At 42.0% G+C, this 12,118-nt stretch overlaps 1 protein-coding gene across 1 annotated transcript; it reads left to right on the top strand.

Annotated features, from left to right (window-relative positions):
• The first annotated feature begins 6,055 nt into the window (after positions 1–6,055).
• On the top strand, positions 6,056–8,635 carry LOC146515718 (uncharacterized). Its single transcript, XM_085165029.1, has 2 exons — positions 6,056–7,152; positions 7,513–8,635. The coding sequence occupies exons 1-2, from the start codon at positions 6,358–6,360 to the stop codon at positions 8,254–8,256; spliced, it is 1,539 nt and encodes a 512-aa protein (XP_085021155.1). The 5' UTR covers positions 6,056–6,357; the 3' UTR covers positions 8,257–8,635.
• The last annotated feature ends 3,483 nt before the right edge of the window (positions 8,636–12,118 follow it).

Raw genomic sequence — 12,118 nt, forward strand, 5'->3', positions numbered from 1 at the left:
CCAGGCTGAAACAGTGGACACTTTCATTTGTCATGTCTGCGAGGTTTGTATTTTTATTTACTGACTGAAAATTAGTTTGTTTACTCCAACGCTTCACTGGCTGATGAGCTGAACAGGTTTTATGCTCGCTTCCACGCTGCAGCAATGAAAACAATTAAAACAACAAACGGCTGGGCACGCTCGGAGTGCACCAGTGAAGACGATACATTCATCATCACAGAGCATGCCGTGAGGAACACCTTCAGGAGGGTGAACACCAGGAAGGCAGCAGGACCAGATGCAATCCCTGGCCGGGTCCTGAGAGCCTGCGCTGACCAGCTAGCACCAGTGTTCACTGAGATCTTCAACCTTTCCCTGGCCCAAGCAGTGGTTCCCATGTGCTTCAAACAGTCCATCATTCTCCCTGTTCCAAAGAAACAACAGCCCGCTTGCCACAATGACTACCGTCCAGTAGCACTGACTTCAATTGTAATGAAGTGTTTTGAAAGACTGGTGAGAGATCACATCACTTCTTCACTTCCTGCCACCATCGACTCACTTCAGTTTGCTTACCGGACTAATCGTTCCACAGACGATGCCATATCTCACCTGCTCCACACATCCCTGAGTCACCTGGACACTGGCAGAGGGAATTATGTTAGGATGCTGTTCGTGGACTACAGTTCAACACAATGATTCCCTCTAAGCTTTTCACCAAGTTGACGGATCTAGGACTCAGCTCATCACTGTGTCAGTGGATCCTCAACTTCCTCACAGACAGACCCCAATCAGTGAGGGTGGGAAAACAAATCTCCATCTCACTCAGCACTGGAGTGCCTCAGGGATGTATTTTAAGCCCCCTGCTGTACTCACTGTACACTTATGACTGTGTAGCCACATCAGACACCACCTCCATTGTCAAGTTTGCTGACGAAACTGTTGCTGTGGGCCTGATCTCCGACAACATTGAGACGGCCTACCTGGAGGAAATTAGGAACCTGGAGACCTGGTGCCAGGAGAATAACCTCCTCCTAAATGTCAGCAAGACTAAGGAGCTGATCGTGGACTTCACTACAAAGCAGGCGAGGAATTACAAGCCCCTCATCATCAGTGGCACGCCAGTGGAGAGAGTGGACAGTTTCCGATACCTGGGTGTCCACATCACTCAGGACCTGTCATGGTCCTGTCACATCAACACCCTGGTTAAGAAAGCCCGTCAACATCTCTTCTTCCTCAGAAGATTTAGAGACTTCCATCTGCCACTGAGGGTGCTCAAGAACTTTTACTCCTGCACCATCGAGAGCGTCCTGAAGGGAAACATCTACACCTGTTTTGGGAACAGCACCAAGCAGGACAGACGAGACCTGCAAAGAGTGGTGCGCTCGGCCGAATGCATCATTCAATCAGAGCTCCCTGACCTGCTGTCCATCTACACCAAGCGGTGCAAGGCCAAAGCTAGGAAGATTATGATGGACCTCTCCCATCCCAACAATGGACTCTTCTCACTGTTGAGGTCTGGGAAGCGCTTCCGCTCCCTAAGGCCAAAACAGAGAGAATGAGGAGGAGCTTCTTCCCCCAGGCTATTTGGGCCCTGAACCAGGTGTAGGGCTGGACTCTCCCACACACATCACATCACTATAAGACTGGACTCTCACACACATCACATCACCACACGCACTCTGGTTTTTCTTCATGCACACTTCCTATGATTTTTAATCTCTTTCTGCTATTTGCACATTTTTACTGTAAATTTCTAAGTTAAATCTGTAAATTTTGTAATAGCCTGTAAATTGTAAATACTGTAAAACGACTGTCATTTAATGGTCGGGCATTGCGCAGCTACAAGCATTTCACCTCATGTCATACTGTGTGTCACGGTCTGTCGGGGCAAGCCGTGTGGGAACTATTTAGGACCCGGAAGCGGCAGCTCTGGTGCAGGTGAGTATTTATTAACACGAGTAGAAATAAACAGTAATGGCAGGTGAACATGAGCTGGAAAACCTAAACTGGGCAGAGCTAACAAAACAAACCAGAACAAAGATGCAGGGAGATCCGGGGAAATACACACAGAGCGACGGATGGAGAGACGCAGGGAGACCGAAGGGAAACCACACAGACGAACCAGCAATGACTAAGACAGAAGACACGACTTAAAAACACTCAGAGAACACAGGGAGATTACACACAGGTGGGGGACACAGCTGGGAGCGATTAACGTGACAAGACTAGGGAGGCAAACTGAAAACACTCACATAAGACGCAGACCTTCACAATAAAACAGGAAACACACACACGCAAAGACACAGACTAGGAAACGTGGACTTAACACAGGAATAGATGGGCAGAACAGGATACACTAAACAGGAGGAACAACAGAACCAAAATCACTAATAGAAAACACAAAACACTGGGTCAAAAGGACCCAGGATCATGACACTGTGTATGGTTGTGTGTGTGACAAATAAAATTTGAATTTGATGCACGAGCAGCTGAATACAGGTCAGAACATTGCTGCTTTTCCCATGTATAGAAAATGTTTTTACATCTGTTATATGCAGGTTGTTCTGTGGATTTCTGCTCCTTGCAGTGTTCCTCAGTGGACTGAATGGATCAAGGTACGGTGGTATAAACCAAACTCTGCTGATGTTTCCTCTATTTGTGTGTGCATGCGTCAGATGTTTGCATAGCCTCTGTCTGACACTTTCTATAACCGACCAGCTGTAAAGCAGGAGCTGTCAGCTATTCTCAATGAGCTGTGGAGTTTATGTGTAAATCACATGACACCTGGGATAGACTACACAATCTCTGTTCAGGTGACAAACCTTTTCTAGTTTATTTAACGCCTGCTATGTCTTGTGCTTGTACAAAGACGTGTTCTATGTTTGAACTGCCTAGGGTAGAGCAAGCTTTTTAAGTCAGGGCAGCCTCACGGTGCAGGATCACGCCTCCCAGCCGCTCTTCTCCAATGTTAATGAGAACAAACTGAGAAATGTAACCACTTTCTTTAGTGTGTACTTTCAAACACTCTGAGCTTAAACATTCAGATCGTGTTTGCAGTCATCACTGTAATAAATAGGATTTGTGGGCTCGCAGGTTACATGACAATCCTGGACAACTATGAGCGGTCTACATTAGCAATAATTAACAGTATCAATGAATTTTATGCATCTTTGTTTTTGTGCAGTGACAGAAAAACAAAAAAACTCCCTCTCAGCTTGTTCGTGGCCAAAATGGCCACCTCCTGTTTACGTACACAAAATGCTATCAAATTAGTATATATTAAATCATTTTCCTACTTTCATTGACTTGATTTTTTAAATTCGCAACGGTGCTAGTCATGAAAACCAATATATAATTTAAATTCAGAAATTATACCCTTAGAATACCAGTCAGATTACATATTATTACTACATTTTTCGGGGGGGAAATGGCAATAAAGTTCACATTTTTTCATGATGAAACATGTTAGGCTTGTCTAAGTACAAACCTTGCTGGAACAATTGAGACAACCTACTGCAACTAGAAAAAGCAAGATGCAAGGCACCAGAGCTCTTTGTGTGATCTCGTGCACGAGGGAGATGACCGGACCAAGCGCTGTTCCTGCCGCTTCCCCAGTCACTCTCGGTCAGCTCCCCTGTAGCACTGCCTTTTATTGTGGTTACATGAATATGCATAGTTTCATTAACATTTGGCATCTTAAACAAGCATATATGTGAACAAATTTTGAAGAAAACAGCCAGCAGCTAGTTTTCCTTCAACAACTCGAGGTGCTAACATCATCTCTAGGTTATCCAAGCTGTATTTGTGCCTACTGTAGTCCAGGATTGCTTCGTTCTTCCAGACTTCCTCTATTCCCCATCACTGACTGCTGGTTCCCTGTGTGTTGTGCTCAAATGAAGCACATTCTTCCGTTGCTTTGGCATGCAAAGATCAGGCACTATGTGTATGCATGTGCAAGAATGTGTGTGTGTGTGTCCTGCTCACTAAAAGGATCATAAAAGCAGGAAGCTTACCACACAAGAAACATATATAAATGCCTATAATAAAAAAAACGTCAGCCTCCCCGACCAACAAATTTGCTGGAGAGGTGGTCAGAGACAAAGGAATGTCTTTGATCCTATAGTTTGAACTAAGACTTACAAATTTAAGTAGCACAATGACAACATTTAACAATTTGACTCCAACACAGTCTAAAAGAACTTCATCTGCATCTGACAACAATATCAATATAACTCTTTGGAATTCTGTTTATGATCATCTGGAACTGAGAACATTTCGATACACAGACCATAATGTTCTAGACTTAGAAAAGGATATAGACCCAGAAAATAATTTCTTCTACAACATCAGCAATAACTGCTGCTACTTCACCGATGAACAGTTTAAACACACCATCAACACGACAAACAAATGATCAATAATCCATTTTAACAGCAGCAGTCTGTATGCCAACTTCAACAATATAAAGGAATATCTAAATGAGTTGACAAATCCATTTGGAATTATTGAAATTTCTGAAACATGGATCAATGCTGAGAAAGGACTGGACTTTGGACTGAGGGATATGATGTGAATTTTGTAAATAGAAAGAACAAAAGTGGAGGGGGAGTAGCTGTGTCTATCTAAAGGAGCTGCTTGATACAATTACTTCAGAAATGTGCAAAATTAAAAAATGGTTTAACAGGAACAAACTATCCCTAAATCTAAGTAAAACTAAATTAATCTTATTTGGGAATTCCCTTAGAAATGCGCAAGTGCAGATTCATATAGATGGTGTGGAAATTGAAAAAGTACTTGAACATAAGTTTGTGTGATTATAGATGATAAATTAAACTGGAAGTCTCATATTACAAATATATATATATATATATATATATATATATATATATATATATATATATATACATATATATATATATATATATTACAAATGTTCACTATCATCAATCTTTATATTACAAAAAAGGACCATAAGGATAATCCATAAATCTGGTTACAGAGATCATACAAATTCACTATTCTTAAAATCCAAAATTCAAAAATTCACATGTGGGAAATTGCCATAGTAGTGCTCCTGAACCCGACGAGCTTGTTTCTCCAGTCTCAGAACCATCTACTGATGTGGTCCCGACACAGGAGAATCTTGGTCCTCAACCTCTCCTGTCTCAGAACCGCTAGTACTCATCATCAGCGGTGATGCAGTCAGCCTCTCTGACCAGATCATATAGACCAGGGGTAGGCAACTCCAGGCCTCGAGTGCCAATACTGTGCCGATACTGTCCTGCAGGTTTTAGATGTGTCCTTGATCCAACACAGCTGATTCAAATGGCTAAATTACCTCCTCAACATGTCTTGAAGTTCTCCAGGGGGCTGGTAATGAACTAATCATTTGATTCAGGTGTGTTGACCCAGGTTGAGATCTAAAACCTGCAGGACACCGGCCCTCGAGGCCTGGCGTTGCCTACCCCTGATATAGACAGTGCTTGAAGCAGTTATGACCTTCTTGCCATATTGGCAGAATAAATGACCTGGAAGCTGTTGCACTGTCTATACCTGTAAACTCCAGGACACGTTTACAAACAATTTTCGTTGTTATTTGCGCTGCAGCTGCAGGTTAGGGTGGAGTTACTGTGTGTGTGTTTACAAGTAGTTTTAAACCTTGTGATCCACAAAACAGCATAACAGTAAAAGAAGAATTGACTGCGTTACAGTCAGTGCGGGAACGGCGGCTTTGCTCGTGCGCGATTCATTTGCAGTTTGGACGCACGTGAACATCTCCTGCCCTGATAGCGGCTGGAGGAGGACTATCCTCCGCCTGTGAGCGCTTTGGCACGAGCGAGGTGCCCACGGCGGCACCCGCTGCTTGTTGAGAGTAAGAGCAACAAGCGCTTTCACGTCAAAAGTCGTCATAAAAAAGCCTCCAATAACACCAGAAAAAGTCGCTAGATTTGTCGCTGGTCGCTTTTTAGAAAAAAACGACGTTAAGGGGGTTTGAAAATTCCCTAAATATAGCGACAAAATCGCTAAGTTGGCAACACTGTTTGGACTGTTTTCAGGGTATTTAAAAAAAATTCAAAACAAAACAAAACCGTGCATCTCAATGGGTATATTCTGAGCATGCGCAGAATTACGCACAGCTGTCCTGTGATCGAACAAAGGATCAAAGGCTCAAAGAGCGCTGACGTCAAATTCGCGGCCACAAAAGTCCTTAAATACCCCCTCTTCACCTTCGCAAACACAGTTTTACTTGGAACATTTTCAGAAACAGCGAGTTGTGTTTTGCAAACCAGAAACCTTTCAGAAAGGGACTATTTTTAAACTTAAACAATTAAGCAAACATTTTTTCTTGTCGACACTTTGCATTAAACGTTTAAAGAAATGTCACACGAAACATTTAATAATTCACAGTCTGACAGAGAGATTCGAGAGGAATCACAAAGACTGTATGGGATGATGGAGAGAGAAATATCGGAGCCTAGGGAGCTTCAAATGAAAATACAAGAACTCCAGTTGGAGTTAAGCACCCTAAAGCGCAAAAAGAATTATTACAAAAAAAATTACTATCGCTTTAAAAATGAGCGTGAACAGAATGGTACAGATGCGCAAGCAGAACTTAGAACCTTTCGGATGATGCGCCATGAATTTCAGGAAGATCTCAAGGAAGAGAGAGAGAGACTTGAGCACCAAGTGGGAGAGGCTCATCATAAAATAACAGAAAAAGAAGAGATAATAGAAAAACAGAACAGAGAAATAGATCACAAGACAGAACAGATAGTTGAGCTGAAAAAAGAAATATGTATTCTTCAGCGTCGGGTGAGACAGGCACTGGACGAAAAACAGTCACAGGTGGAATCTCTGGAGGCTAAAATGCAGGAACAGGTTAACACCATTCAGACGATGCACCATGACTTTCTGGAAAAAGAAGAATATCTCCTCGAGCAGAACAGCAGCATTGCTGCTCAGCTGTCACTGATTGAAAGTGAGAGAAACGAAAAAAAGAAAGAGAATGCAAAACTCGAGAAAACTTTAGAGACTCTTGAGTACCAAGTGGAAAAAGCTCATATTGAAACAACAACAAAAAATGAGATAATACAAAAACAGAATAGAAAAATAGATCACAAGACAGAACAGATAGTTGAGCTGAAAAAAGAAATATGTATTCTTCAGTGTAGGGTGAGACAGGCACTGGATGAAAAACAGTCACAGGTGGAATCTCTGGAGGCTAAAATGCAGGAACAGGTTAACACCGTTCAGATGATGCACCATGACTTTCTGGAAAAAGAAGAATATCTCCTCGAGCAGAACAGAAGCATTGCTGCTGAGTTGTCTCAGATTGAAACTGAGAGAAACGAAAAAAAGAAAGAGAATGCAAAACTCGAGAAAACTTTAGAGACTCTTGAGTACCAAGTGGAAAAAGCTCATATTGAAACAACAACAAAAAATGAGATAATAGAAAAACAAAATAGGGAAATAGTGCAAAACCAGAAACTGATAGTTGAGCTGGTACAAGAAATATGCAATCTCCAATGTCAGGTGAGCCAGGCTCAGGACGAAAAACAGTCACAGGTGGAATCTCTGGAGGCTAAAATGCAGGAACAGGTTAACACCATTCAGACGATGCACCATGACTTTCTGGAAAAAGAAGAATATCTCCTCGAGCAGAACAGCAGCATTGCTGCTGAGTTGTCTCAGATTGAAACTGAGAGAAACGAAAAAAAGAAAGAGAATGCAAAACTCGAGAAAACTTTAGAGACTCTTGAGTACCAAGTGGAAAAAGCTCATATTGAAACAACAACAAAAAATGAGATAATAGAAAAACAGAATAGAGAAATAGATCACAAGACAGAACAGATAGTTGAGCTGAAAAAAGAAATATGTATTCTTCAGTGTAGGGTGAGCCAGGCTCAGGACGAAAAACAGTCACGGGTGGAATCTCTGGAGGCTCTGCAGCTGGAGAATTTTGCTCCTGAACCTGAGGAGCTTTTTTTTCTTGCCTCGGAACCACCTCCTGATGTGGTCCCGACACAGGAGAATCTTGGTCTTCAACCTGAAGAGCTTGATTCTCCTGTCTCAGAACCATCTCCTGACGTGGTTCCGACTAGTGGTTCATGGCGTCATGGTGCCAAACGCCTACTTACAATAGGTTTAGGTGTTGCCGCAGTAGGCCTTATTATACCTGCAGCTTACTGGGGCTTTTCAATGCTTAGCAGTGATTGCCTGTTTAACTCTGTCATATTGCCATATTGCTACCTTGCTGGTGGATTAGTTCCCTTTTAAAGAATAGTAATGATGGACTGCTTTTCATCCACAGTCCAGTAAACCATACGTTGTTCATGTTAGACAACATGAGCAACATTTAGCTAACTCGTGCTCTCATTTTTCTTTTCTTTTGCCTCTCACCCCCAACCAGTCGTGGCAGATGGCTGCCCCTTCCTGAGCCTGGTTCTGTCAAAGGTTTCTTCCTGTTAAAAGGGAGTTTTTCCTTTCCACTGTGCCTAGTGCTTGCTCACAGGGGATCATTTGATTGTTGGGGTTTAATTTGTTAAAAAACATAACAAATTAGGTGAGGGGTTCACATAAGAGCACAACAAAAACTACAAATTTTTAAAAAATTTGTTAGTTGCAAATAAAAATAAAGAAAACAATTTCTGAAAAACATCTCTTACGGCTCTGTTTATTTGCTTAAATGAACACTTGTATTTTTTGTCATTGAAGAATATACATTGTCTAAAGTATTTGATCATTTTAAAATTAACACTGCGCTACATGAGATAAACTGTGGCACTGACAGCTGTCGGCCTGGTGAGGGAAAGTTCCTCTTCAACCTCCAAACAGAACCCAGTTTGTTAATCGCAGCATCGCAAAATTAGACACAGCAATTCCTTAGAGTCTGGTTTAAGTCCTAAAATGTAATCTCCTTACCAGCATAGGAGCATCCCACCAAGCATTCACAGTCATTACACTGTATGTACACTATATGTGGAAAAAAAGAAGAAAAACAGGAAGCTAAATAAGAAATGCTGCTACGCAGTAGAAGGTTGTTGACAGTAGCAAGCTACAGGTCTCTCAATATTGTTCTCCCTGAGAACCCTGTGCATTCCACAGCTAGCTTTAAGGTATTCCCAGGTATTAGAATTCTACATATTTAAGTATAGTGACATAGGTAAGTTGATTAGGGCAGCGGTCCCCAACCTATTTTGCGCCACGGACCGGTTTATGCCCGACAATATTTTCATGGACCGGCCTTTAAGGTGTCGTACACAAATACAACAAAATAAAACTCGTACCGGTACCGAAAAAAAAAGAAAATTTATTCATAACACACGTGAAAAGACCAAGGAAAACCGAGTAAACGATAAAAACGATAACAAAATAACGCTGAAAACCGATAAAAACCCTGAAAACTATACATGTTACACCTGAGCCTCAACTCTCGCGGCCCGGTACCAAACGACTTACGGACCGGTACCGGTCCGAGGCCCGGGGGTTGGGGACCGCTGGATTAGGGTGACCAAACGTCCTCTTTTCCCCGGACATGTCCACTTTTCACGTTCCGTCCGGAGCGTCTGGGGGGATTTTCGAGAATAATAAAAAGTCTGAGGTCATTGCCCATGTCTGGGCTCAAACTCCGCTGCAAGTCCCTAAGTCAAATGATCACTGCAGCATTACTGAGAGTTAAAAACTGTCTGAATTCTCTCATCTGTAATAAAATGATCAGTGTGGCTGCTCTAGCAGGCGTAACAATTAAGTTTAACATCCAGACATCCATGAAAACACAATTTAACGGAGTTAGAAGTTAGCAGGGAGTTAGCTCGCTAGCGCCCATCTAAATATAATATACCATGTTCTGACTGAGCAATTTATGAAACAAATTTAAACGTACAGCTCTGCTATCACTTCCAACATAAATGAAGACAGAAAACTAAACAGCAGCGATGTTTGTAGGGCTACTGATGTTGGGCCAGTGTTGGGAAGGTTACTTTTAAAATGTATTCCATTACAGAATACAGAATACATGCCTTAAAATGTATTCTGTAACGTATTCCGTTACGTTACTCAATGAGAGTAACGTATTCTGAATACTTTGGATTACTTAATATATTATCATGCTGTTTACAACTACATGAATGTACTATTGCTGTGATTTATTACTGTTACTGAAGGTTCGCGGCTCCGAACCGTAGTAAAGGGACCTCTGGCTAATACAGTGGGTTCTGTGTCGGCCAGTAGCCGAAAAATAGCTTTACTTTGTTGTCTGGGTCAACTTTGCTAGCGAGAGACAGAGAGAGGTGTTGAAAAGCTGCTCCAACGGAACTTATTGTTTTTGGAGGAAAACACGAACACGGTGTACAGTCGAGTCTTAATAGCTTACTTACAACTGGGCTCGTCAGGCTCTCTTCTTGGCTGCAGTGGTTATTATTATATTTACATGCTTCCAGCTCCCGTTTTTGCTCGATGACAGCTAGTACTTTACCTTTTTCTACCTCCCTCGCTCACAGACACATAACGGGTACAGCAGTCCATTCTCCCTGCAGCGGACTATGCTGCCTATGATGCTACATTCTTTAGAGCTATATCTGTAGCATTCTGCCTATTAGCTTAGCACAACAACAACAGGCGCTCTCTCACCCAGGAAACACGCAGAGAGAGAGCGTAACCCTGTAACCATGGCAACCGTAACGCTGCCGCCTGGAAATTTCATCACAGCAGTTCATTAAAGAAAACAGGAGAGCGATAGAGAGATAGAGTAAATATGAAGTTAGGTGAAATAAGATCTGGATCAGGCAGCTGGTTCAGAAATAACTCCAATAAGGAAGAAAGAAAACATTGTAAAGGCGTGCAGGCTGTTCGCTCACAGAGAGATGCAGAGTGAAGGGGAACGTGCTCTGTCCCAGTTTGTCATTTCTGACATATTGTTTTTTCTAGTGTTCAATTTGGAGACCGTGCATGCACCCAGTGCGAATAGTTTTCCATGATTTATGAATAAAAACCGACTTGTTGTTTATTTGTTTGTTTTCCCTTTTTAACTGGAAAAATGGAAGTTGTTACATTCCTGAAGGTAACAGAACACACCAGCCCTTACACACTTTTATAAATTTTAATGCTTCTTGATTAAAATATGTTTCAAGTATGGGAGAAACTAATGGGTATACAGTAACAGTGTGCTGAACTCACTGTCATGTTTAACCCTAGAACACTGTCGCTATAAAGAGTAACACCATCACTAACATCAGGTGATTTTTTTTAAATATACCCAACAAAAAGTACTTGTCATCTAAATATATCAAATTATGACAACAATTAGAGTGGTCTTCTTTTGTTTTCAACTGTGGTATTTTCAACATGTCTAACAAAAAAATGTCATGGGGGGACCCTAAAGAAATGCTCCATACTGTATGGAGCATTCCTTACTGACAGCATTCCTTACATGCTGTCAGTACACGCAGGGTAATAATGGCACGGACACACTTCCTGTCCAAGCCTGCGGAGCAGTCAGCACACCTCACTAAGGGAATACTACTTTCTGCTACTGCTGGTCCTGACTTACCTGCAAGAGTGACAAGGGTAGGGATGTCGAGCATGTTACAGATCAGGACTGTGAGTTGACGTGTCAGATTTGAAGAGGGGAGCCTCTGCTCTGCCAATGGTTTGATAAGTGCCGGTGCCAAAGCCTGCATATAATGCCTCCTCTGCATTTGGTTGTCACCTCTCTTCACTGCATTCTTATTGTGAATGATCCACGAGTTCACACCAACAATGATCATGCCATAGAAGACGCAAAGGGGCCATTTCTTGGTTTTTCTTCCACAGCCATCTGAGTGCACATCTGGTCAAAAGTATCAACACCACCTTTGCTTGGTTTTAAAATCCAATCACTTCAGGTTTTCAGTAGGTCCTATGCTTGGCTGTATGTGCATGGATGACAGGAGCAGGACAACCTTCTTTTTTGAAGCCTCATCAGGGAGGAAGGACACATGATTTTCTTTACTTTTCATCACTTGATCTCGCTTTTGTTCGCTTTTACTGTCCCCACAAGGGTCATGCCACAGTTCTATGTTCTATATATATTACATTGAATAAATGTTAATGCCTAGAAAGACTTGTTTTTCAAAAAAAAAACCTGTGCAAAATAAAAATG

This window comes from Neolamprologus multifasciatus, chromosome 7 (assembly GCF_963576455.1).
Source record: "Neolamprologus multifasciatus chromosome 7, fNeoMul1.2, whole genome shotgun sequence".
NCBI lineage: Eukaryota > Metazoa > Chordata > Actinopteri > Cichliformes > Cichlidae > Neolamprologus > Neolamprologus multifasciatus.